General features: G+C 38.9%; 1 protein-coding gene across 20 annotated transcripts in view; it reads right to left on the reverse strand.

Moving 5' to 3' along the window:
• The window catches only part of NRXN1 (neurexin 1), a 1,133,364-nt gene that overhangs the window by 424,537 nt on the left and 681,015 nt on the right, over positions 1–27,812 (reverse strand). For 2 of the 20 annotated variants that reach the window (XM_025353858.1, XM_025353856.1), the window contains exon 1: positions 19,342–20,465. The exons of 16 other annotated variants lie outside the window; for them this stretch is intronic. In XM_025353858.1, coding sequence (XP_025209643.1) covers positions 19,342–19,594 — 253 coding nt within the window. In that variant the 5' untranslated portion in view covers positions 19,595–20,465. Of the gene's footprint in view, positions 1–19,341; positions 20,466–27,812 lie in introns of those variants that run through there. 2 more of the 20 variants (XM_025353859.1, XM_025353857.1) reach the window with 1 other exon arrangement.

Raw genomic sequence — 27,812 nt, forward strand, 5'->3', positions numbered from 1 at the left:
TTTTTTTTTTTTTTTTTTTTTTTTTTTTTTTTTTTTTTTTTTTTTTTGAGACAGAGTCTGAAGTGCAGTGGAGCAATCTCGGCTCACTGCAGCCTCTGCCTCCCACATTCAAGGGATTCTCCTGCTTCAGCCTCCTGAGTAGCTGGAATTACAGGCATGAGCCACCTTGCCTGGCTAATTTTTGTATTTTTAGTAGAGACAGGGTTTCACCATGTTGGCCAGGCTGGTCGCGAACTCCTGACCTCAAGTAATCTGGACACCTTGGCCTCCCAAAGTGCTGGGATTACAGGTGTGAACTACTGTGCCCAGTCACTTCTTTTTCTTACATGGCCGCTTATTTTCTTTTTCTTATATATTTTTTTATATGTGTATTCTGATTTTCCTCATAGGATTTTTTGCTTGTTGAAATGAAGCAGTTAACATGTGATGAATACAACAGAGAGCATCTTGAAAATAAAGACATCATATAGCAAGCCTGTCCAACCTGCAGCCTGCATATGGCCTAGCGTGGCTTTGAATGTGGCCCAACACACATTCGTAAACTTTCTTAAAACACGAGTTTTTTTGTAATTTTGTTTTGTTTTGTTTTGTTTACCAGTTATTGTTAATGCTCGTGTATTTTATGTGTGGCCGAAGACAATTATTCTTCCAATGTGGCCCAGGGAAGCCAAAAGCATGGACGCCCCTGAATAGCATGAGTAAACACCTTGGCACCAAAGCTAGTAACAGAAGAGATGAATGACTTAATAACGTTTAGTTCCCTCACTCTCCCTTCTCCAGGCTGCAGCATTCTTAAGAATTGGAAACTTTGAACGGGTGTGGTGGCTCACACCTATAATCCCAGCATGTTGGGAGGCCCAGGTGGGCGAATCACAAGGTCAGGAATTTGAGACCAGCCTGGTCAACATGGTGAAACCTGTGTTTACTAAAAACACAAAAAATTAGCTGGCATAGTGTTGGGCACCTGTAATCCCAGCTACTAGGGAGGTTGAGGCAGGAAAATCGTTTGAACCCAGGAGACAGAGGTTGCAGTGGGCTGAGATCGTACCACGGCACTCCAGCCTAGGCAACAGAGTGAGACTCCATCTCAAAAAAAAAAAAAAAAAAAAAAAGAATTGGAAACTTCTATTCATTTCCTACTAATTCCATCACTGCCATAAACTTGCGTCACCTCTCCTAAATTCCAAAACCTCACCATGTTAATAAGAGCCTCATGCACTTGACTCCTGACCCAGAACTGCTTGGTCACCCTTCTAACACATCTTGTCTCTTGTTATTTCAAGCACAGTTATCTGAGTAGATGCTAGCTCAATACCCACTGCCCGTGGAAATATATTAAATGCCTCCACATACAGAATCATCTCCAAGCGGTAGAAGATAAGAAGGCTAGAAAAGAAGTTAACAATAGAGAAAAATACCAATAGATTGACTACAGGAAAATATTACATTCCTATACATTAATAGCACCATAAACAAAATTAAAAGGCAAGTAATTAGCTGAGAAAAAAATGTTAGCCATATAAACAGAAATACAAGAAAGGGCTAACAACATCAATAAAGAATTCTTACAAATCAGTGTTAGTAAAAGGAACACATCACTAGACTGACCCAAAAAGGTAATGAACAGATAATTTGGTGAAATACAATTGGCAAATCCACCTGTGAAGATGTTCAAACACAGTGGAAGTTACAACAGTGTAAAACAGTTAAAACGATGAGGGTTTTTCTTCTTATAAAATGATAAGGACTGAAAATAGTAATTACAATCTGAGAGGGCCATTGTGCCGTACAGTACAGGAAGTAATATAAAGAAACACGCAGAGGAGAAGAACTCAGTTTGGCAATGAGTACTAAAAATCTAAAAATAACTAGATCTTCTAATTTATTTCCACACTTTGTACACAACACAAATATTTTGATTCAACTATTATGTATAACAGTAGTGTGTGTGTGTGTGTGTGTATATATATATATATATTTTTTTATTTTTATTTTTTTTCTCTTTGCCCCAAGACAGAGTCTCACTCTGTCACCCAGGCTAGAGTGCAGTGGCACAATCTTGGCTCACTGCAACCTCCACCTCCCAGGTTCAAATTATTCTCCAGCCTCAGCCTCCCGTGTAGCTGAGACTATAGGCATGTGCCACCATACCTGGCTAATTTTTTTATTATTAATAGAGGCAGGGTTTCACTATGTTGGCCTGGCTGGTCTTGAACTCCTGACCTCGTGATCCACCCTCCTCAGCCTCCAAAAGTGCTGGGATTACAGGTGCGAACCACCGCACTCGGCCAGTGTTTATAAAATTTTTAATGGAAATACTTTATCCAATATCAAAAAGACTGGTAAAATAAGTGCAGTATAGATAATATACCACAGAATCTCTAAATAGTTATACTATAGAAGGAAATTAATATCAACAAAAGATGTGTATGATACATTATTAGTTTTTCTAAAAAGGTTGCAAGACAGTCTGCACAGCAGGTTTCCATTTTTTAAAATGATTAAATATATAAAGGCAAACTACTGAAGGAAATATACCAAAATTTTAATAGTGATTTTCTGTAGATATGATTCTGGATGCTCTATTTTTGTTCTCAAACTTCTGTTTTCCAAATCCTCTATAGCGATAATTATAATTGCTAATAACAAATGTTATCGAAAATTTCTATGATCTCTAAATGCCTTAAAGAGTTTGGCAGAAATAATTTAAAAACATAGGCTCTCCTTTTCCTTCTTTCGTTAGTGATGATGGGCTATTAAAACAAGGCCATGTCCTTTTGCTTTAACCTCACATCCCCAGGGATTTCACATTTGAATGTCCTTCCTTCCAATACTTACTCCTATCCTTCCCCAGCCCAGACGTTAGTTTCTCTCCATTAAAAAAAAAAATCTCCACAGTAATATAAATTAAGCAAGGAACCATTTTAAACTGTCAGTTTAATGGTGCACACAGGAAATATGACTGCTCTCAGTTCAAGAAAATTTTAATGAATAAAGTAGCTAAAGAAAAATATATTTTCAAACTGTAAGTGGAAAACTTGTTCAGTTTTTCAGAGGTTGTTTACTGCCATGGGAATTACCTCATTTAAACTACTTCACAAAGTATCACTTGGATATTGTTAGTTTATTCTGAGTGTGGGTGATTCATTAATAAAGCTGAAGGAAAAGTGGGACAGTGCTAGGAAAGAAACCTAGAGCTGGACATTTAACATTCTTGGGTGTCAGAGTCTACATTTGTGAAATTAGGGGTGGGAAGTAACTACTTGCTAAAATCCCACTTTGTACTCCATTTCTAATTCTAGGGGTGTTTTTGTCATTCATACAAAGTCAAAAAGAATGCAGAATTATAACCCAATAATAATGTCATTGTTTTTAGAAAAGTATAGATGATTCAAGACCAAGAAAGAGGCAGTTCATAAAAGATTTAATGTTGAAAAACCACAAACATAAAAGGAGGCTAGGCCGGGCGCGGTGGCTCAAGCCTGTAATCCCAGCACTTTGGGAGGCCGAGACGGGTGGATCACGAGGTCAGGAGATCGAGACCATCCTGGCTAACATGGTGAAACCCCGTCTCTACTAAAAAATACAAAAAACTAGCCGGGCGTGGTGGCGGGTGCCTGTAGTCCCAGCTACTTGGGAGGCTGAGGCAGGAGAATGGCGTGAACCCGGGAGGCGGAGCTTGCAGTGAGCTGAGATCCGGCCATTGCACTCCAGCCCGGGCGGCAGAGCGAGACTCCGTCTCAAAAAAAAAAAAAAAAAAAAAAAAAAAGGAGGCTAAAATTGGAAAAGACATTATAAAATCTAAAACTTCATAAATTCAATATGATAAAATATATGCTGCAAATAACACCTGCATCAAAGCTTTCTTGGTCAAAGGAAAAAGTGTTAACTATTAAGAGATTTTTTCCCCTTAAAAAATAAAAAGAAACACCTTAGTTTGCATTATAGACTAATCCTTTCAAAGAATATTGAGAATAGAGGACCAAAGAGTGTTTATATGGAAGGACAAAAGGAGAATGCAGAGTGAGATTTAAAAGTTGTATGTGTGCATGCATATAACCCTCAAAAGCATAACTCCACACCAAAAACAAAGAAGCAGCTGTTCCTAGGGATGTTCTATTCCATCAAAACTATGTCTATGAGGCTTTAAAGGGAATTTTCTTGCAATCTACTTCCTATTTGAATACTTTCTATGTGTAACAGTTCATTCTAAGAGAAGAGCTATAGATTTAACCACTTGTTAGTATCCTTGTTAGCAGTATATCAACAGCAATTGATCACTAACATCAAGGTATCAGGTTTTAGGTAACTTCCAACATCATTCTCCTTGTATTCAAGTGATTTTCCTGCATCCTCTGAAATAGAAACCATCACTGCTAAGAGTTGCTCCTTAGACAGTACCTGCTGGAGGCTTGCAAAGATCTTAGGTAAAAGTCGTAACTTGAAGATATTAGTTCATAACAGCATAAGGTCGTGTTCCTCAAACAATCATGCAAAGACCGTTATAATCTCTTAAAATGGATATTTAGAAATGCAAATTCTTGAGCCCTACCCCCAAATTACTCAATAGAGTCTTTAAAGGTACAACCTAGGCATCTGCAGTTTCAGTAAACTCCTTAGGTGATTCTGAAGAAGTTTAAATTTTAAGAATTAAAATTTAATTATATCTCTTTGTATTACATCTCTTCAACATACAGCACATTTTAATAAAAGCTATCGAGGTACTAAGAAATGAATTGTAAATGGTGAAATCCCAGGCAATGGGAGGAATATTTAGGTTTTGCAGGCAATTTATTATAGCTTAAAAACCATACCATGCTAACTGTAGCTAGCTTTAAAGTAAGTTCTGACTAACAGAATGAACATATTATTGCTTCTGTGTGAGTAGAAGAGGTTACTTAGGAATCTTTCTACAAACATTTGAGTATCTACGAAAATCTACTTTTGGACACTGAGATATAACAAAAACCACGCTTCCTGTCTTCAGGAAATTTAATCCAGGAAAATTAGAGCTCTGTTTTGAAAGCATAGGACGTTTCTTTAAAAAACACAGACTGGATGTATCTTAACATCATCTCCTAAGCTCACTAATGATACCTGAAAGCATTCATCTTCACCTAGTTGGAGAGATCTCTGCTGCAGGGAAAATGTTGACCATTTTGTCAGCTAGGCATCAGTTTTCATACTATAATAAGCAAAAGGCATTTCCAAAGTGAGACTCTCTTTGTAAATTTCTTTGTCATTCTTATGAAGAATCAAATGCTTTAAATTATTGTTTTTGACAGAATATCTCAATTTTCCAAGTGCTCTTTAATAATTTCCGGCAAGTAATTGGGCATTTTCATTATATGTAGCTTCTTGTCACTGTTCATCTAAAAAACATCACAGCATTAAACAAAGATGTTCAGCCTCAGTGTTTTCCTGGGTTGTATGCATATTTTTTGAGTTATTTCAACAATGATCAAAAGCCAGTGAGAGCTCATCCTTCAAACTGGAATCCTCATTTCTTTTTCAAAAGACAAAAACTAATAAGCAACAAAAAAATTAAACCGTCACACTAACAAAACATATTAAAAGTCAATCAATAATCCTGGCCATCACACCAACAACTGCTACCTTTATTTTATTTTTCCAGAAAAAACCACCAATCCATTTTTTTTTTCTACTAGCTTAGCAAGTTCACATAGACTGGACCCTTTCAGTGTTTCTTTCCCAGAATCCCTGCAGAATCATTGATCTCCTTGATTTACTCATCTGTTTGGTCTTTTGAGGATAGCCTAAAAACAGCCTGTGCTCCCCTACGTAGGTGGCAATAACAGCCCTGGAGTCTTCAAACCAGCTTATGGGGTTATACAGTCCCAGTTCTGCCAGTTACAAACATGCGACTAGGTCAGGCCGCTTAAAGTGACCGGGTTGCAATGTTGCCCCACCTGCAAAATGGGGCAAGCATCTTCCATATTTAATTTACAGGCTTGTGTAGATATCATATGATTTAAAACAAAAGAAGTCACTGTGTAAACCTTGAAAGGTCTACAAATGTGAAAATGAAAATGAACCAAACATCTCCCCACTATTAGCAGGACATCTATCAGGTTCCTATGGAAATCAGTAATGAAGGAGGATGTGTGCCCACCCAGTCCACGCTGTGGTACAAATGGGGCCTCTGGTGTGTCAGAAAAGCAACTGGAGAATGGAAAAGAGATGGTTCCCATCTTTCCTATGTCTGTTCTAGGATACTGCAAGGCCTCCCAAAGGTGTTTGAAAGAACACAAGGCAGGCAGGTTAAGTGTGAAAGACAAGAGAATGGATTTGACGGCCTCTATTAGGCCTTAGGTCTTTTGGCAGAGAGTGACAGAATGTCCTACTCCAAGCAGAAGGCACTTGATAAGCACTTGATTGATTGGTCTCTGCATTCTTGGCACTCAGTAAAACACTGATTTGCCAGCAGAGTGTGTAAACACCCACATTTTGGTAATAACCTAAATATCTGCATATTGTGAATGAGGAGGCTGACTGAATGAAATTATGTAAAAACAGAAAGTCAACTCCCTGCAAGTCTTGCCTTCACCATTCTCTTTGCAGATGCAGGACTTTTAACAGTGAGGATGTTAGGACATCCACAAGGGAAGGATGGAGCCCTGCCCTGCTCTTTGGGAGCTTTTTTCCCATATGTGTGTGTCTGGCCCTCATTCAAGAATATGCTTCTCTCTGGCAACTCCCAGCCACTGTCTAGGGAGCACAGCACTGTGTTTTCCAACTTAACTAAGAATTAGGTCTCTTTGCTACTGCCTTTCCTTAAGATCAGGATTAGGCATATGTTGTTTAACAGGCCTCACGTCTAAGCAAAATATGCACACACACATACACATACATACATACAAAGTCACTCATTCAATAGTAAGCTGCATTTGTCTGGAATTACTAACAAAAATTGAATTTGCAATTATTGCATTGTTGTTTTCTTTTAAAAGCACAAGTTAAAGTAGTGTTTTCTGCTCATGCTCACGTAAGATTGCCTTTCTCTCCACTTACCACATACCCATCTTTCAGTGCTTCTCTAAAAGCCTATGTCTTTCATGAAGCTTTTACTGATTTCCTTGCTGGAAAATGTTTCTCTGATTTCTAAATACCTACAGTGCCCTAGCACAGATTGCTAAGTCATATTCTTCGGAGGTTCTATTTCCCAAATGGCAGGCACTCCATCACAAGTGTCTCCAAAAGTCTCCAAAACACTAGGGAATGTATGAATATATGAGGTGGGACCTATATTCATTTTGGTTCCAGAGGAGCCAGTCAATGCTTTATCCAGGGATACTCTTCACTATTATCTGTTATCTAGAAAATCATCTTCATTTTAAGATATTTAGAAGAAAATCCAAATTACATAGTTTCATAGATTAAACTTATTGCTGGCACTTACATACCACTATAAGTTAACCTTGGAGGAGGGGCAATATAGACAACCTCAATCATATCAGCTTCTTGTCTCAACCACATCTTGCTTTGACTGAACTACTCTGATCCTAAGGACTCCTGACTGTTGATATCACAGCTTAAAGGCTTTCTTCAGACTCTGGGGAGAGAAAGTGATGGGACACTCTGTAAAGTGATTCAGTTCCAAAGTATATTTATCATCCCAGGTGATCATAGAGCTTAAATAAATTTGCTTCAAACTAGCATGAAATTTTGTCTAATACACAGTCCCCAAAAGAACCTCTTTTTAGAAAGAGGATGAAAACATTCAAACATGTATGTTAAGTTCCTATTAAAATGCTCATTTATTTTAAGAAATTCGCTAGTTATGTTTTAAAAATAGATAATTAAATTACAGTTGCTGAGCATTTTCATTTGACTTGGTATTTTGAAATGCTTGTGTTCTGTCTAAATGCTAGACTCTTAGCATTTGGCTATGGTATACTCATCAAAATGGTCACAGTAAAAGAAGTGACATTAGCAATTCTGGGCTAGGAAGCACTGTTTCTCTTACCGAAATCTCTTGCAGCTGTAATCCAGCCAGGTAAAGATAGCTTTGTGTTTGCTGACATTTTCAGAGTTGATTGGGCAAAAAAGGTGCAATCATTTTCCTAAGTCTTTCCTCGTCATCTTTACCCTCTCCCCACTACCCCCTGCCGTTATTTTCAAAAGGCCTATTCTAAATTCTAAAGGAATGTTCTAAGAGAGCAAGGAGAAAAATATTCAACACTAAACTGCAGCAATAGCCTTGACGGTTCAGTTCCACTGCAGGTGTCCTGGTTTAACTCCCACATGGACAAAGGGGATACAAATTGTTGGGTGACTACACAATATCCTCTTGTTAACATCTGTGTTATCCTCTTTTGGAAGAATGAGACACCAGGAAAGGATCTCAATTTCAACCCCTTGTCTTTTACTTAAAGAATCTACCAAATCAGTCTAGAATGATAAGAATGAAATGTGTTTTAAAAAGCTCAGAGGAGTCTGCATTATAACTAAGCTAAGTCCTTTCTAGTTTTTTTCCAGAGCAGAAAAGACCCACTGTTGGAGAGGGGTTCATCTGTCACTTGAGGGGCAGCAGCAATTTATCAGTTCCTGTGCCAGATGTTTACATAGTATCAAGTCTTCACAACAGTCCTACAGAGGCCCTATTTCACTCCAGGGAAAACCAAGGCTCAGGGGTTTAGACACTGCCCAAGGTCAGATAGTTAGTAGATGCAATGAGAATTAAAAGAGTAATCCTTTATGTCACAAGGGAATTCCAGAATTCCTGTAATGTTATTTTAAGTGGAATGTGTGAAATGCCAGTAAATAAACAACAAAAATTCTGGTGTTAAATTGAAGAAACAAAATAATATTTACTAAAATTGTAGTTAAGAGACTCAAACTTCAAAGCATTTACCATCCTTTCTGAATGTTGCTCCAACTTATAGCCTAATATAAAAACTCATTAAAAATGAGTAGTAGAGATGCTTAAATTCTCTATGTAGTCATACAATACCATCCATATAGAAACAACACAATTCGATTTTTAAACTCTTCAAGGCTTCATAATTAAGAGACCATAATTAAAATTAGAATACTCAAAGAAATTTATTAATCATCAGCCTTTTCTCTATATCCTGCCTTCAGAATTATACGATTTTATTTAACCATTTGCAGGATTCCTTTCATTTCAGGAAAGTATAATCATATAATCAGACTCATCACCACTGTTCCCTTTTAATTGTAAATCATGACTGCACTTGCAAATTAGTCTATTATCACAGCAGATTATCAATTTGGTAGGGAAAGTATTTGCCAACTAGAATGAAAGTAGTTAATAAACATTAATAAACATCTTAAATCAATCACTCCTTTACTCTTGGTGTGGCGACAGATGTCAGTTGAGATTAATAAATCAGTCAGAACAAATAAAGTGATGAGGAAGGGAAGCACAGGGAAGCCTCTCGATGCCCTGTGTACTTAAGAATCACAATGCCTAAAAACTAATTGGAAGATAAAGATAAGGCATTAAACCTTCAGAGAAATGACTTGTTGGAAATTAGACAAAGTAAATCCAGATAGTCATTCTCTGTGGGTCTCTTATGAACCACTGGCAATAAAAGATACAGGAGAAAACAAAATACTCAGTCAGAATAAATTATGTTTATTGACAGCATAATGTAGAGGTTAAAAGCATGGACTTTCTTTTTTTTTTTTTTCTTTTCTTTTCTTTTTTCTTTTTTTTTTTTTTTTTTGAGACAGAGTATCGCTCTTGTTGCCCAGGCTGGACTGCAATGGCTTGATTTTGGCTCACTGCAACCTCCACCTCCCAGGTTCAAGTGATTCTTCTGCCTCAGCCTCCTGAGTAGCTGGGATTACAGGCAAAGACCACCATGCCCAGCTAATTTTGTATTCTTAGTAGAGATGGGGTTTCTCTATGTTAGTCAGGCTGGTCTTGAACTCTCGACCTCAAATGATCTGCCCTCCTTGGCCTCCCAAAGTGCTGGGATTACAGGGGTGAGCCACCGTGCCCGGCCAAAAGCATGGACTTTCTAATGGGCCTGCTTGGGTTTGAATCCAGGGTCCACAACTTCAGTTTCGGTGACTTAACTATTTCTTTTGCTGTGCCTCAATATCCTTATGAGTAAAATGGGAGAGTAAAGTACCTATCTCATAAAGTTGTTGTAAGGATTAAATGAATCGATATTTTGTTAAGAGTTTAGAACAGCACCTGGCATATAATAAGCACTGAATGATTGTTCAATAACTAAATGATATAACTGGCCATTTACTACCATTTTATGTGGCTCTAGTTCTTTCTCTGCACAGCCTTTTATGAGGAAGAATTGGGGTTGTGAAGTAATCTCACAATATTTTTAATCACTTCCTCACTATAAGCCAAGGTTTGAATTAATTCATTCTGTAAAACAAAAAAAAAAAAAAAATTAATTCTATTAAAAAGAAAAAACTCAAATTTTACATTTAGAAATAAGATTACTGAGGCAAATTTTTAACAGTACAAATAGACTGTTTTTGTATAGTCTAGTCATTAAAGGCATCCAGATATCAATACCTTGTGTATTAACACAAGACTTTTGTATGAAGATGTTTATCAGAAGCCCATCAGGAGTGTACCACTTTTAGTTATAGCACAAAAGGTTAACTAGCAGCATCAACAACTCTATATCTCACCTAGAACGAGTCCCAAGAAAGAGAATGAGTGGGGAAACCAAATACATTATTTGCATATTTAACAGCATGTCCAACTAGCCACTTTGCTGACAGAGATTAATTTATTATTCATCTTATTCCAGCATATGTTACTACTTTGACATACACATGAAAAATGACTGATACAGCACATTGTGATTTTGAAAACGTTAACTGTGGACTTCAAGAAAATGTAGCTTAGAATGTTGAGGATAGTTTCTCTGCTTCACCTTCAGAAAGATGTAATCTAGAAAATGATCAATTTTTCTACCATGAAGGCATAAATGGTCCAATATGAGATAACTTTCAGAAATGAGTATGAAATATAAAGGAAATAAGCTATCAAACAATGTCCTGCAAACCAAAGAGAAGGTTCAATCTCTACATACATCTTCTAGGCAAAAATTCTCAGAGGTATTTAAATTAGCCATGCTCCAGTATTATTTCTCTACACTAGATTGTAATATATTTTATAATTGAAAAGGATAACTATACATAAAATGATATACATACAGAGATATGAACTAAAGCATTCATTCAATTAACAAATACAGAATCTTGAAAAATTTGAAAGCCAAGTTCCTCAGAAAAACCACATACTTCTTTCAGACATGCTGAGATAGTTTTATATTAGAAAGTGAAAAAAAAAAAAAAAAGATAGAACAATGTGTTGCTGCATGCCCCCTCAAAACGTGCTAATCGGTTACTGTGAGAGTATTGTGTCACTGGGCTACCACACTTTTCCTGAATGTATTTTTTAGAACAGCATCACAATAAACTCCTAGTGAGGTGCTTTATGCTCTGTTACTATCCACACTTTAGGTTTTTCAGTCTTAACATAAAATTAAAGATTTCAGAATCCCAAATTATCTGTTTTAAGTAGCATTAAAAATAGTACTTCTCTTTAAGCAGCTCTGAAACCTGAAGTCATCTAGAAAAATATGCCATGATGACCAGATCTAATAACCAAGACAGTAACTAATAGCCAAGACAGGCTAAACTACATAAGTAATTACATGTACCATTGTTAGTCCAATGGCAACTCAGATAATAATAATAATTATTATTTTAAAAACATGCAGAAGTGATGTCCAAATAAGTAAATTTCACTGCCTTGTATTTTACCACATATTAAAAAGCACTCCTTTACAATCTGTTTAATTTAATTTATTTCTTTGTAGTTGCTGATTTTCAGAGATATATCATAATACTTTTACCAATTTTAATTATTTGACAAACAAGTCACCAAATATATATAGGAACATTTAAAATTTCACAACCTTGCTTTAAAAAATGTCAGTCACATTATACAATACATTTGAACTGGGGATGTCAGAGCCCAAAAGAATCCTATATTCTGAATTTCACAATAAAAATGGCTACAAGATTCAAAGAAAGTTCAGAGAAAACTTAACATGTGCATAACCATATATCTTGAAAATACACTGGAGAAACACCCTTCTACACTGCCTCAGTTAAAATTCACGAATCTCACAGATATAAAGTTCCCACAATTAATGCAGCAGGGTCTTCTTATCTACTTGTATATTTGGTGATTAAAAGGAAGTCTGTACAGGAATCACCATCTTCTAGTGTTAAAGCTTTTTAGTATAATAGTTACTATTTAATTAATAGCATTCCTTATCACTGCCTGAGCATAACCCTTTAAGCCGAATTGGAGAACAGTCCTCATTTATTAATCCATCTCTATCTTCGTACTTATTGACTAAGTATCAAAAGGTAATATTAGATAAAATTCCTTCCACTGAAATGCAGATATAAATTTCACATCTATATTGACTTGAAATTCTTAATAACTATGAGTTAGCTACTCTTTTGTGGTTAATTTTATTCTTAATGAGGAACATTTTTTGGGACATGAATTGGAAAGTACCAATGCTGGGACAAATTTCAGGCTTTCTAATTTAAATACAGTGATACACTAGGTTTTGTTTGTTAGTTCCCCCCCCCCCCCAAAACCCTGCCTTTTATCATATTGTCATTGAAAAGCAAATGTACTGTGGCTACTTATTAATTAAGTGACCCTGACATAATCATCACCTCCTTAAATTTGTTTCCTTGTCAGCAAAATGATGATCATAAGCCCTGCCAGGGTTGTGATGATGATTAAATGAGACATTTTACATGAAGGCACTGTGGAAATATATACTTAAAAGATAGCTGTTTTCACTCTGTTCTGTCAAAAGCTTGAGGGAATGCATTGTTACATGATCAACACTGAAAAATCTTGTATTTGGTGAGAGAATGGAATATTTTAAAAGGCTATTACAAGCTTCTATGCAGAGAGATATTCTACACCCTACATAGACCAGAAAGGGCTGGGCAAAAAGACCAAATGAAAGAAGCAGGTGCTTTTCTAAGAGGAAATTCTTGAGACCTCAGTTGTGAGACAAGTAGTAGGCCAAACGCACCTTCAGCCTGACCACCACACCACGGCTCCTGTGCACCTAAATAAGCCACTCCTGGAATAATGATGAGGACAATTGGATGGCTTAAGGGACCTGAATTTAATCTTTGCAAAAATATCTCCAGTTGCAATATGTTTAGAAACAACACGTCTCTGGGAAAAGACAACAAGAGCATGAGGATTTTAAGAGATCCTTATGATCAAAGGAAACTTAGAATTGGAAATGATCTTAGAGGTCTGCTAGCCCAATTAAAGAAAAAAAAAAAAAAGAGAAACGGAAAACAAAACAAGAGTATGAATGACAAAACAATATTAAAAAGTAATGCTCATTATTACTGGGATTGTTAACATCTCAAAATATAAATCGTGTTTTTTTTCTTAAAAAGAGGCACACACTATAGTATAAATGAGTCATTGAGGACTGACTGTGGTGATAGTCAACAGTAGAGGAAAGTTGGTTTTCTACATGAACCAAGTTTGGCTGCTCTATTCTCTTCTTAAAGACCAAGCCTCTAATCCCAGTTAATTGTCTGAAAAGGATTGCTTTTGGTCATACAGTGTACAGGTGAGAGTGTAGATGAATTAGTGCAGGCTCTCCCTTCTATTGGAGCACAGGCTTTATGGAAGAGTATTCTATAGGAGAAGGAAGATGAGTTAGAAGATATAGGTCCTACCACCATCTCTGCTGCTAATTTGCTATGACTCTATGAGTATAGTTCACTTAAATTATTTACATCTCTGTTGTCACATCTATAAAATGAAAGGGATACAATCCTCAAACTTTAGAGCTGAAAGAAATGATGTTCAAAGTGGTAATTGAATTCCAGAAGTCAATGAGTTAATAACTGGCTGAATTGGGTCAGGAACTCAGGTCTTCTGATTTCAAGGTCTAGATTTCCCCTACATGTGCTCTGAAGTCTCTTTTAAGTATTTCTTAAAAAAAAAAAAAAAAAAACACACATTGGGAACCTACTTATAGCCTGGGCACTTTTTAAATTCATGGTCTCATTTATTCTTCCCTGATTGTGTTTTCATTTTATAAAAGGAGAAAACATTCTTAGTAAAGATAAGCAGCTTAGTACATTTATACAGTGATAGTAAATGGCAATGGACAAATTTTTACACACATATGTTTCTGAGAAATATCTCACCAGACCAATCTGCATTAATTATTTATAATTAGTGTAAATATAAATCATTGAATGCCTATCTTAACTACATTTACAAAACAAGCCTTATATCTGTTTGAAAAGTAGAAATTGTATGTTTTCTTAGAAAAAATACATGCAGCAACGTGGTAGAAAACAATTGTATAAAGAGCTCTTTCTAGAACATTAATAATGAAGGGCAATAAAAAGTGGTGTAGATAAAATTTACTATTTTGATGTTTTTATCAGATCATTTCATGGTGAGTCCCAGATGATTGCTACATATACATAAACTTTATGTTTTTTGCGTTTATGCTTGGAAACTACCTATTTGTAAGGAAAAAACTGAATTTGCCTCTTTAAGGATTAACTCTTTCCAACAATAGCTTGGATTTTAAGAACTAAGTTGTAAACTTCTTGATGGTTCTGCCTCAGATATCTTGCCTCCTCCAACCTCACCTTGACTCTCACCCTTATTATTCTCTGGTCCTCCATGGTACATGGTACACAAACACAAACACATGCTCATAGTAGGAATTTATGATATATTTACTGAATGAATGAATGAATGAATGAATGAATGAATGAACAATCTAAGAAATAAATCTATTAAAGTTTTAGACAACCAAAGAATTATTCTAAAGTGCCAGGGTTACTTGGATCATGATTGATTCAAAGATTCTTCTAAAAATATTAGCTGGCCATTTTGTTGAAAACAGTATTTAAGCGATAAAAAAATTTGTCCAAGAACCCAAAGTAAGGAAAAGGTGTGGAACAGCAGTGTTTGTTTCAGCAGAATTGTCATAGCCAAAAACATTCTGGGTCACACATATGAATTTGTTACCAGCTAATTAATATTAAACATTAAAGCTAAATATTTCCCCAATATAGAGAATATTGTCAAAGGTTTTGCTAGCTCTCTTGGTTGCCACACAAAAGAGTAAAGGGATACTATGAAACAGTAACCTCCTGCCTCCTAGAAAAACAGAGAAACAAAAACCTCCCCAGCAGAATCAATGAAGTAATCTGCGGGACTCCAATGAGGTACCATCAGCTTTCTAACAGTGTGCGTTATTGTTAAAACATGCTTGAAGCAAAACCCTGGACCATATATCTTGTAATTATTTCTTAAGAGATCAACCATTAAATGACATAGAGGACTCTCTTAGTTTGAGTTTAAAAACCTCTGAGCTCATAGAATTGCTCTGGGCTATGGGCCATAGGCCTTGATTCTAATTCCTCTTTGACTCTGATCAGACATCTGGCTCCGTCTTTTGGCCTATTTATGGTATGCCTCAGTATCCCTACAGGAAAATCATATCCAAACCAAACTCACTCTGAAACCCTACCCATCCTCTTAGAAGTTTGGTATGTGCACTGAAAGTGTCTCAGAAAAAGAAACATTATAAATTCAAGATATAATTATTATCCTTATATAACACCATTAAGTAACTTCAATTACAAACTACACTTTTAAAATCTGTTAACACTTCCTTCTGGGAAAGCCCTTTTGCCCTTTAATAGTGTAAGCTAATCATGGCAATATAATTTCCGGAGCTCATATTTGTGGGAGGAGAAAGGCTGGCACTGGTGGCTTTCTCCTTCCTTTATCTCCTGAAATTATTGAGAGACTCTAAGCTAATTTTCTAAAGTATGCAGAGGCACTTAGGAAAGCTGGGAGCTGAGATGGGAACCTAAGCATTTAACTGACATCATTCCATGCTCCCCACATATGGCACATCACATAAGCAGTACTGGCTGAGCACACTGGTCTATTCTGGACTCTTGTTGGCGTTAAGTAGCATTCTTAATTACAAGCAGGCTTGCTTTTTATCATTTACAGCCACACAGTTCTCCCTTTATTTAACTAGAAAAAAAGCCACAATTTTTCTATGGAGGTAGTTTCACCATTTATGTTTTTGAGCAAATGCAAAATATAAAAAGACCCTGCAGTGTTCTCGAAACCTGCTTCTCACAGGCACTTAAAAAATATCCTCATCATAATCTCTGCAACTGGGTCAGCTTGCACAAAGATACTTGGGTAGCCATGAGCGCTCTCTGCACCCTGCAAACCTTGTAAGTGACACCTCATAATAGTGCAAATGAAGCATGGCAAGATGAGAAAATGAAGAAGAATGAACCTGGATAGTCAACCCAGCAGTTTTCAAAACATAGGAGACTCAATTTTATTCCTTAAAATATACCACACACACATTTTTATTTTACACATTCAAGCATATACATGCATTCCGTATTATGAAAGAAAATGTCTTATGATTCACAGAAATTCTAATACAAACAAACAGCCTAGTTCATTTGTTCATCTAGCCATATATATTTGCAATAGTCTCTGATTTTGAACAAAACCTCATTTTCACCTGTCTTGACTTTCAGCTATGTACTTATCATACTGTCATTTACCTTTGTGCTTTCCCTTCACCCTCATCTATTAGGCTCAAGGGTTCTTTACTTGTGGGTCCTTTGTCCCAACAATTAGCAAAATATTCAGAGAGCTATTGACCCAACAAATTCAACATCACCTCTTTCTTATTAGGTTTATCTTTAAGAAATCACCCTGCCTGCCATGTTCTCAGTCCCTCTGCACTCACGCTTCACCCCAGATCTCCATCCTTCACCCTAAGAGGCTTATTTTTTATCCTAATCTTCCTTGATTGTTCTATATAAAGTTAATTTTATTTTCAAAAGAGGGAAAGGATGAAGTATGAGAAATTCACACCTAGCTTTTATTTGGCAGGGGTTGGTTACTGACAGGTAAGTTTGTGCCTCTGATTGAAAAAACAAAGAATCAGAAGAGGTGTAAGCCTCTTCCAAAAGAGTGAATGTGAAGGAGGGTGGGCAGAATTCCAAAAATACACAAACACGACCATACAACAGAACCTTTGAAGGAAACAAAAAGTTCTTTGACCCCAAAGAATAATACCAACCACTATATACACAACAATTTTCTCTACTATCCTAGTCTTTCTCTTTTTCGATGACAGGCACCTCTGATTTTTCATTCACATGCAGAGACAATCACTGTATTCTGGAGGGAAAGAAATGTTTGTAAAGGCCAGCAGACGGCGCCTGACTGGGGTAGAAGCTGCAGTGGAGAGGAAAAAGGAGTGCCCCACTCTGCTTCAGGGCCCCTTGGTCTTCTCTCCCACGTTCCCAGCGGCCTCATCCCTCTGGAGAGAAGCCGAGACACAGAAAAGGAGAAGTTGCATATGAGATTATTAGCCAAGTGTTCCCCACTGGCACAATTAGGTGCCCCACCCCCCGCATACCCCCCTCGGCCTCCCCGCACCCCCCCCCCCCCCCAGCTCTGTCTGCCCTTCCTGCACCCTGGCTCGCCTTCATCCCTCGGGACTCATATAATTCTGCACAAAGGCAGGGCAGTGGTTGAGAACTGCACTCAGGTAAAGGGAGCAACAAGCTCCTAGAATACTGTGGGCTTGTGGTGAGATCACCAGAAACTCCTTATTCTTTCAGCAGGATCTAATCTCTGTTACTTATAACAAAGAATCCCTGGCTTGGGACATCACTCTTGTCTCCATACTAGACACTCTTAACTGGAGAGAATTCCTGGGAGGGAACTAGGAGAAGGAGAAAGGAACCAATTCCTAGAACCCACAGGGATGTGTTTTTTTTCTATTGTGCTCCCAAAGAGGGCTTGCTAGGACTTGGTCTCTCTTCAGTTAGATTATGCTATAGTTTTTCATATCTAACCAGAATTGTCCCCAGGTAGGAAGCCCCCGCCCACCCCGCATCCATGGAATAAAAGGTCATCCTGGTAGCACCAGCATCTGCTCAGGGCAGAGCAAACTCATAAGGAGTGGGGCAAAAGATTCCGAGCTGAAACAAGTCTGAAAGGTGACCGGTCCTGCAAGAAAGAGGTGGAAAATGGATATAAAGAAAGTGCCCACAACTTTCGCTCTGCTTTCTAAAAGAGTGCATTTTACACTGAGGGAGAAGAAAAATTGGGAGTGGGGAACGACTCACAAAACCAGATTGATGTTTTACTTTTTGGCAATTCGGGAAATCTGGAATAGACATTTATCTGAAAATTAGAGGAACCCGGCCTCACAGTGCTGGTCACTCTGGAGGAGAAAGCTGCCAACCAAGGGTTTTCTCTACACTCTAGCTATTTTCAAAGGGACAGGGCATAAGGAGAATAGTTTCCCTTAGCTCTAACTTCTCCTTCTCCAGGCAGACCTCCAGGCTTAGCCCAGCCGGCAATGAATGACCTGCCCTTCTTGGAAAGCATTAAACACTGAAGGAGGAAGTAAGACCTCCCTCTTTCCAACAGCCTTCAGACATGATCCTTAGGGAGATGGCTATGTGTAGTCAAGCCTGTCTCTGTTCCATTTAGAAAAGAACTCAGCCTAATTACCAAGGAAAAGGCATATATTTATGTGCAGAGTGGATGGAAGAGGAATGGTGTCCAGAGGTCCCCTCCATCCCTGGTAAGGGTTGGCCCGCATTAGAGGGGGTGCCTCGGTTGCCCTCCTACCTTCTCCAATTAAGGGAAGGCGTGGGGGCAAAAGTAATCGGCCTCCTGTTGAGTGAGTCCCAGGACTGCTTTGCTGTCACTGCAGTCTGGGCGCACTTTGGAGGAATGTGCGGGCTGGAATCTCTCCCTCCCCCGGGCCAGAGAAGATGGGCAGGAGGTGGGGCAGCATACACAGCACAGACAAAAGGTTCTGCAGAGCCCTCTTCTCTCCGGTGCTCAGGTCCCTTAGCTAAGCGCGGCGCCCCATCCGGCCACTGAGTGACCTTCTGGCAAGTGACGCCCCCTTCCCGCGGGGCCCAGCCGCGCGACCCGGGCTGGTCCTTTAGTAGGTGCCCACATTTCTCTCCCAGCACCTCGACAAGGAACGCCCCTCCCACCCCTCACCACCAACAACCGCGACGCCTTCCCCCATCCCCTTTCTATTGTCTTCAAAGAGATAAGTGTCTCGCACCAAGCACACCCAAATGCACCTCCCTTTTGTCGAGCTCCCATTTCTCTGAGCCATAGGAGCCCAGGAGCGAGTGCAGGGTAGAAAGGGGGAAGCGAAGGGGGTAACCCGCGAGAACTTGGCATCGCAGACCCACCGTGTCCGCCTCGCAAGGATGCCGGTGACCTGTAGATTGCAATAGGCACTGAATGATGCTTGCTGCTGCCATGGAAATGGTGGATGTGGTGCGCTCCCAAACTGGACGCCCCCCACGCCACTCCTAGGAGGCCGCTGAGGGTGAGCGGGACTATCCAAAGCAGGGCCAGGCGCCCCCCTGCGCCGCCGCCGCCGCCTCCGCCGACCCCGGGCGAGCCCAGCTCGGCGCCGCACCGAAGCATCCTCTGGTACATGGCGGGGCGCCCGCCGAGGGGCAGCCGCCGCGGGAGGCAAAGTTTGGGGCGCGGGGAGAGGAGAGGGCGCAGGGGAGCAGGCGGCGCGGGGTGGGCTGAGGGGCCGGCCGCCTCACCGCGCCAGGGCACCCATCCTCTCCCTCCTTCGGACAGTCTTCTCGGGGTCCTGGAGTCCGCCGTGCCTAGCACCCCAAACAATCCGAAACATAGCCGAGGCGAATGCAGCTGGAGAGGGGCTTGTCCGGAAAGGCAGCCCCGGGAACGGCAAGCACGGAGCGGGTGGCTGCTCCCAGATTTCCAGGGCTCCAGGTTCTCGAGAGATACTCCCAAAGAGTTTCGGGCGAGAGTGCGTGCCGGCGGGTAGGGGGCCGAGAAATTGTTTAAAGCTCCTCCCGGAGGGTCCTCACTTCTACATGACAGCCATCCACCGCGAATCCACTAGGTAAATCCATTTAGCTTTGTGTGCGGGGACTAGGGAGGCCACTTCGCCGGCCCAACCTCCTTTCAAGACAGAAGCAGACCCCATGGAATCCAGGCGCCCCTTCCCTCCATTCAGCCCCGGCTGGCTCGCCCGCTAGCGCCAGCCTCCCCCGGGCTGCGCGCGGAGCAGCGGCGCGCATCGCCTGCTCCCGAGGCAATCTCCGCGTCCGCCGCCTCCTGACACTTACGCCCGGCGAGGGGTTCAGAGGGAAGAGTGCGCCCTTCTGAAGGAAGTGGGAATCGAACGGGGGAAAGACAGCTGAGAAGAAGATGCGGACGAAGGAGTAAGGGAGAGAAGCAGAAAAAGAAAAAGAAAAAAAGAAAAAAAAAGAAAGAAAGAAAAGAAAAACCACACACGCTGGTGAAGCAAGGGGCTCTATGCAAATCTGCAGTCTCCAAACAGCAAATCACTGAAGCTCGGATGCAATGCAGAGGACGAGCCTATGTAACGAGGGAGGCTGGTCTAGCTTCCCACGAAAATCGCCCTGCTTTGCCTCTCCCTTGCGTTCTCCACGCATCAAAGGGACACGTGTAAGTCGAAACGGGAACACCTAAAAAGCAACTCTCCCTTCACCAGGTGATCCCTCCATCTGAACTACAATGGCAAATGGCACCCTTCCCCTACCCAATGGTTTAGATGTAACCAGTGTCTTTAGAGATCTTAAAAGGGATAGAATTCGGGTCTTTTTATTGGACCAAACTTGTTCTACCAGGTGTTTAAACCCAATCTGCTAAATATGGCTTGACACCTTGTACTCAAGCATCAGTTGCGATGATCTGTTAATCACATACATTATTCATAACAAGGATTCTTCTTCCCACTACCATACTATATCTCATATAAGGCAGTGGAAGTTCAGGGGACCAAAACTCACAAGGAGGGAAAAGGATGCATTAATTTGGCAGCTGCAGAAGAGGCAGAAAGTGGAAGAATGGGAAGAGACGAAGAGAAGGGTCAGGAGAGAAACAGGAAGAAAGCAGAAAAGAAAGACATGGCATGAATAAAATTGCTTGTATTTCAGCCAATATTTTAGGAATATTTAAGAACTTCCAAGATCTCTCGGAAGCCCCGCTGTGAGGATCTTTGCTAAGGGTGGAACTCCTCCTTTCTCTCATCCTGTCTTATAAAGAAAATAGCATCAGGAAATGAAAATTCCTAAATCTAGTGCCCCCAAGGGAAAGAGGACATTTATATGCTGTTGATGAAATACAGCATCTTTAACTGAAAGCTGTGTGTCCTAGATGAAAGACCAGCAAAGCCAGCATACATTTAAGAGTAGAAATCTAGCAATGCAAGTGGACTTGGCTAGGAGGACCACAGACACTGGAAGCTGGTGATTAAGACTTGGGACTATGATTTAAACATTTCCCTGGTTTCCAAAAGATGATAAAAAACTATGACATGTCCAGTGGCCGGACATTTTTTTTTTTGGGGGGGGGCGGTCTTTATTTCTATTTAAAGCCAAAAGAAAAAAACTTTCAACCATGAGACTCTGATGCCCACTATATAAATAGTGTCCAGTGGCCCCCAAATCACACCTGTATCAATCACACATCTCATATTCCTGTCAAAAGTCTATTTTATTATACTTAAAGGTAATTCTTCAGTAGTATATTGATTGAAACAGTTCAGCCTTGCTAAACACAATGCTTTTATCTATTTAAATATGCCATGTTTCTCAACCTTCCACAGCTGCTCAAAGAGCAGCAGAAGCAAAATCTATCACTTTCCACTGTGAACTGTTTCTGCCCTTGTCCCCAGTCATTTCTTATTCTTTTTGTTATTTTGCAACATATGTATTTTAATTCACTAACAAGAGTCGTGATTATTCATTTTAAAAATATCAAAGAGAGCTTCAAAAAGAAAAGGAAAAATCATCCACACAGTATGTTTTCAAGACCACAGGTCCATATTCTGAATTTGACATTTCATAGTGTTAGCATGGAAAGAGCACTGGATTAGGAGTTAGGAAATCTGTGCTGCATTTTGGATGCCACCACTTACTGGTTACATCACATTAGTGACCGAGTCTTTCCCTGAGGCACTGTGGCTTCCTTTATAAAATAGTCATGTTTCTATCTTTCCTAACAATCCCACAGGGTAGAAAGGATATCATGCAATATTTAATGTTGGTGTTCTTTAAAATATACCAAATGCTCCCTGCAATGATGACATTATGTCTCTTCTCTCATACAGGTCTAACATACTCAAGCTGATCACTATGTACAATACGTTCAGTTGCCTTCCATCTAAAAGATATGTAGAGCATTGCATTGTTCTCCAATACCCTCATATATTGTGTTAATCTGTCCTTCCCTCCAAAAATAAATGGCAGATTCCTGAAGGGGACAAAAGTCAAGTCTTCATTCCTACTCCCTCTAGTGTCCAGCATATGTGAAACATATCTAGTCTCTTAGTACTTACAGTCAATTCTCATTATTCACAGTAGTTGTGGCAAATAAAGTCGCTGTGAACACTGAATTAGCAAATACTGAACCATTGCTCCTATGGGAAAATATAGGGCTATGGTTCCTGCAAACCTCTGATCACATTTTTCATGACTGAATCAATCCATTACCTTGTTTCATGTATTTCTGAATGATAATGATACCTTCTTTAATACATAATGTTGATTCATTAACATTGAACTCACGACCAGCAGCACTCTAACTCATATCTGAAAGAAGGATATCTAATATGTATTTTCTCCATAAGGCACATCACATCTTTCTTGCATTTAGGAACATTAGACAGCCCTTTGGCATTATGCTTGAGGGTCATTTTAAACAGCAAAGTCACCAAAGTAAAGCACAAAAATGTGGTGCTAAAAAGACCTAAAATAGTGCATTTGTTTACAGTGTGAGAGCTGAAACAAGAAGCAAGCCAATAGTCTTGTTCAACTTCAGCCAGGAACATGTATAGTGAGAACACAAATGTTTTGCCATTCTCTGCATGTTTGCTAAGGATCACCAAAGTGCCACAGGCTACAAATAAATAACAAGGATCAACTGTATTTGTTATTCTCTTGATTGCTAGGAATGGATAGGGCTGGGATTTTGGAGAGTGATTTGTATAACGAAAAGCCATAGAAATAGAATAAGGGTAGAAGATTGAGAATAACTTTCCCAAGAACATTCAATTAGGAAGATGCTTCCCCTCCTCCCCCACTCCCTCGCCTGTCTTATATTGTCTGGGGCCTTGGGACATAAAGGCAGGGTTAGAGAAAGGATAGGCCAGAAATCTTAGTTTTACGGTAGTCTCAAGAGCTAAAGAGAAAATATTTATGGCTGCCTCAAAAGAAGAAATTGCTGTAGTCTTCCAGGCAGATGTCTAGGGCACCTTTGCAATACTTAGGGGGTTCTAGGGTGGATTCTGTGTTACAGATACAGCAATATTTGTTATAAATGATTGTAATTTTGTGGAACAAGGAGCAATTCTCTGTCTAGATAGTGTATAAAAAATATTGTGGGCAAAAGCATGACTAATCTGGATGAAGCAAATAAAGCTTGTGTGTACCCATTAATTTGTGTCTCTTCAGCTAGTCAGTCTTTGTGCTTGCAATTGTGTTATCTAAGGGAAACTGAGGCAGCATCTCACAAATTGTTCTCAGGTGATTAAAGAACTGGTTGGAGGAAACACGGTTTTTGGCTAACTGTAATTTATTCTTAAAAAATTCAGCACAGACAGTGTGACATAAGTGTTTCTTAACACTGTCTGTACCCCGAGAGTGTCAGTGCCTTTATCAGGAATTTATGCCCCAACATCTCAGTCAGAATTACAGAAGACAGAGGTGGTTTCTAGAAGACTTGGGCTACTATCATCTCTAATTATGATGTGGCTGTGCTCATTAGTTATAATATCTGTTGAAAATAAGTTATCACTGGTGAAATTAAGGGCTTGTAAATTTGTCCAATGAAAGTTAGGAAGAAGTTATCCTTGGTGAAATCATTAATAGGCAAGATGAGTTAATTAACTAAATTTTACCTGAACATACCTCACTTCTATATAAATCGAGTATGTGACTCTAAGAGGCCTTTCACCCTTTGCTATGATGAATTGTTCCATAATAATAGTAATAATAAAAACTAACACTTGTTTCTAGCATACCACTCTGAGTGATTTAAATGAATTAATTCACATAATCATTACAAAATGATATGAGGTAGGTACTATTGTTGATCCCTAACAATCCTTAGTCACTTAATTCTGAGAGATGGTGAAGTGGGTGCTACCACTGAAATACTGTCATATTTGCTTCAGGAAAACCATTTTTTGCAAGACATTATTTTCAGGTACCTTAAAGAATGAAGAGCTGAAACTTCACCAAGCTTCTGGAATAGGCTATAAAGTTTTGTGCCTACTCGTTAGTAAATGTCTGTATCTGTAGCAGAAGTTGGTCTTGGTCTTGAATTCATTATGAGCTGTACTTGTGTGAACTTTTGGAAACGGGGTTAACATTCACTTGCCACCAACAACCATGGCTACTGAGATCTACCTAAAAGAACCTAAGGACTGTATGTGCTAAGCTGTCCTAAGCCCACTCACACCTGATGGTTTATCATGAACAAGAATACAGGTAGCCTAAGTTGAACAACATTTACAAAATGAGAGATGGATTTGAAAGCTGAGAGGAAAAGACAAAAGAAATAGAAAGAGACAGAAGAGGAGAGTGAGTGGAAGAGGGAGATTCTGGAGAAATGGGGAGACAGGCTATTTCAAATTATTTCTTCATATTGCAAAAATCAACCTTTTTATCTCAAGAAACAGGATGGTTGTCCAGCAGACACTTTCATCCTTTTCATATTTTCCTTAAGCTTAATTGGAAACCCTTGAAGCTCAGTATTAAGCTTTTTAAATAGAAAAGTAGATACTGAAAACAGCAGAGGGGAAGTATATTAAAACCCACAGACAGAACTAATATTTTAAAAATTAAAAATCAGAAGAGTGTCAGTCTTGCATTTTGCATTTCTACCAGTATCAGCATAAAGAAAAGATAAGCAGACCCCACATATCCATCTACCTACTTGTCTGAGTTGGAACTGAGAGTCAGTAAAGAGGTAGACTCAGAAGAGGGTTTGTTCTGGAGAGTTGTAAAGATAAACCCCTGATCCTGCTACCCCTCTGGATGATTGCAGGTCCCTAAGAGTAAGATCAGAAAATGAGAGTAAGAACACTGAGAATGAAAATAATAATGATAATAATAATGGCGGGCTAAAAGCATCTCTGGAGATTTACTACAATCTTTTTATTATTCAGATGATAAACATGTGTTACAGAAAAGTCAAGTTTATTTATGAAGTGTTTACTTATCTTGAAGAACACTTCCATCTCCAACCACCAACAGTCCAGTCATAGATACAGATTGGTGGATTCAGTCAACTTAGCTATTACCTAGCTCCTCCCCAATGATATAACAAATCAGAGGGAGTGCTGGGGATCAAGATGAGCCCATATGGTACTCAAGTTGCTCAAATTGAATTAAAGCCTAGATGTGCAGTTTGACTTGGAAACATGACTAGATTTATTCAAGTCAAGATTAGTTGTGTTTAGGTCTGAAATATTCTATAATCTCTATCTTGTCTTCCATCTGATTTAATACAAATTTCATTTTTGGTGTCTTGCATAAAAATTGGTGCTGAAGTACCAAGTCAGGGTCATAGAGATTTCACTATAACTGCACACTCAAGTGTTGCAGGCATCACAGGGGCACCAAGCAATCATAAGATAATTAAAATCATCTTTTAATCACTGTCAGCTTATATAGTTTGTAGAACTGTTTTAACCGATTTTTGTTGGTGACAAACACTTCCTAGGCTCACACTCTTCATAACGTAGTGTGGCAACATGAGACTGGAGTGCCTGACTGAGTGTGAATCCAAGCTTCATTGTTTTTATTCATGTGACATTGCATTTAAGGGCCCCTTGTCCCAGTTTCCTCATCTGGAAAAGGACTATAACGCTATACGTAATGAAATTGGAACCATTTCTAAAATCTATTAAACACATAATAAATATAAGTTATTACTCTTTATCCATGCATACTTAGTTAGCTTATTTATTCTTTATTCAGAGGTACTTTATGCCAAAGACATAAAGATAATGAGCTGCGATGTGCTTTTTAATTTGGCCATATTCTAAAGTCTTCCCACTCAGTCTATAGCCAAGCTCAGCCACTTCTTAATGTATTACCACAGCCTCTGTTTCTCTAAATCTGTGTTGCTCAAACTTTAGTGTGCATAGGAGATACACTAGAGGGGCTAGAAGGGCTGTTAAATCACAGATTGCTTTGCTTTTGATTCCCTTAATCTTTCGAGACCCCTGATAATTTGCATTTCTAATAAGTTTCCAGGTGATACTGAAGCTGCTAGGCTGGGGGAATGCCAAGGTCCTTGTTTCAGGTTTTATTAACTAACACATGGAGAGCTTTCTCATTAAGCTCCTTACCAATGATCTCACCACCCCTTAGTTGATCCTCTATAACTACAGCCAGATCAGCGTTCCCTAAACATAGATAATAGTGCTGTTCCCAGTTCTCTTCTTTAAAGCATTCTTTAAAAACTGCAAGATGTCTATTACATAAACCTATTTGTTCTCATCTCACACCATGTAACTATAAATTCTCTTTACTATAATTAGAAAAAATATTCTATTTTCCTTCTCATCTTTTGTATTTGAGCTATTTTATTTGTTGTCTTGCCAGAGGCTATGAGCAGGAACTCAGACACTACACTAGGGCTCAATTCTTGCTTCTACTAACTTGCTAGCTATGTGGCCTTGGGCAGGTTATTTAAACTCAGTTTTCCCATCTGTAAAAAAGGTTACTTGTAGGGTTGTTGTGAGGATTAAATGAGTTGACAAATTTAAAGCATTTAAAATACAATAGTGCCTAGAGTATGAGTATGTGTGTGTGTGTGTATATATATATATATATATATATAGCTTACTGTCTAGAGTGTGTGTATGTAGGTTTTTGCTCTTGTTTTCTGAAATGGGTTATTTTTCCCCTTGTTTTATGGCAGGGAGAAAATAAATCAGAATTTATGATAATATTGTTTTCCATATAATACCTAATACTGGTCATCCAAATACTCACCATAACAAAACTAAACTAAACTAAACAACAACACAAATTAAAAAGTCCCTTCCAGGTCTGGGCACATCAGGCCTCCAGTCCAACCAGCATCAGCTAGAGAAAAGATCAATGCCACGAACTGACAACCTGGTATCTGTCTGCCTGAATTCCAAGACACTGTCTGTCATATACATCTATCACTGCAGAAAGAAGCATAAGATTGTTGAGAACAACTAGAACTGGAAGGACAATTCTAAGGCAAGTTAGGGTAATATTAAGACTAAAGCATAATTTCCAAATTCTCTAGTAAACACAGATACTCAAACCAGGAACCAGAAATCATGTACCATATGTTTAATTTATTGAATGTCCAAGCACTCAGAGCATAAACCAATTCGATTTACTTTGCGAATGTATGTTCTGGAGCATATATTACCATTTGAATGCACTGAAAGGAATTTAATCATGCAATTCAAATTGAATCTCTCTTTGGGATCTATAATCCCCACCCAATTCACGAATTCAGGAGATATATATACATATATACACACACATATATAAATAAATATATATACACACATATATATAAAAATATATATACACACATATATATAAATATATATACATTTATATATATATTTTTTAGGTTACACATTTTGTCAGAG

Source organism: Theropithecus gelada, chromosome 13 (genome assembly GCF_003255815.1).
Source record: "Theropithecus gelada isolate Dixy chromosome 13, Tgel_1.0, whole genome shotgun sequence".
NCBI classification, from domain to species: Eukaryota; Metazoa; Chordata; class Mammalia; order Primates; family Cercopithecidae; genus Theropithecus; species Theropithecus gelada.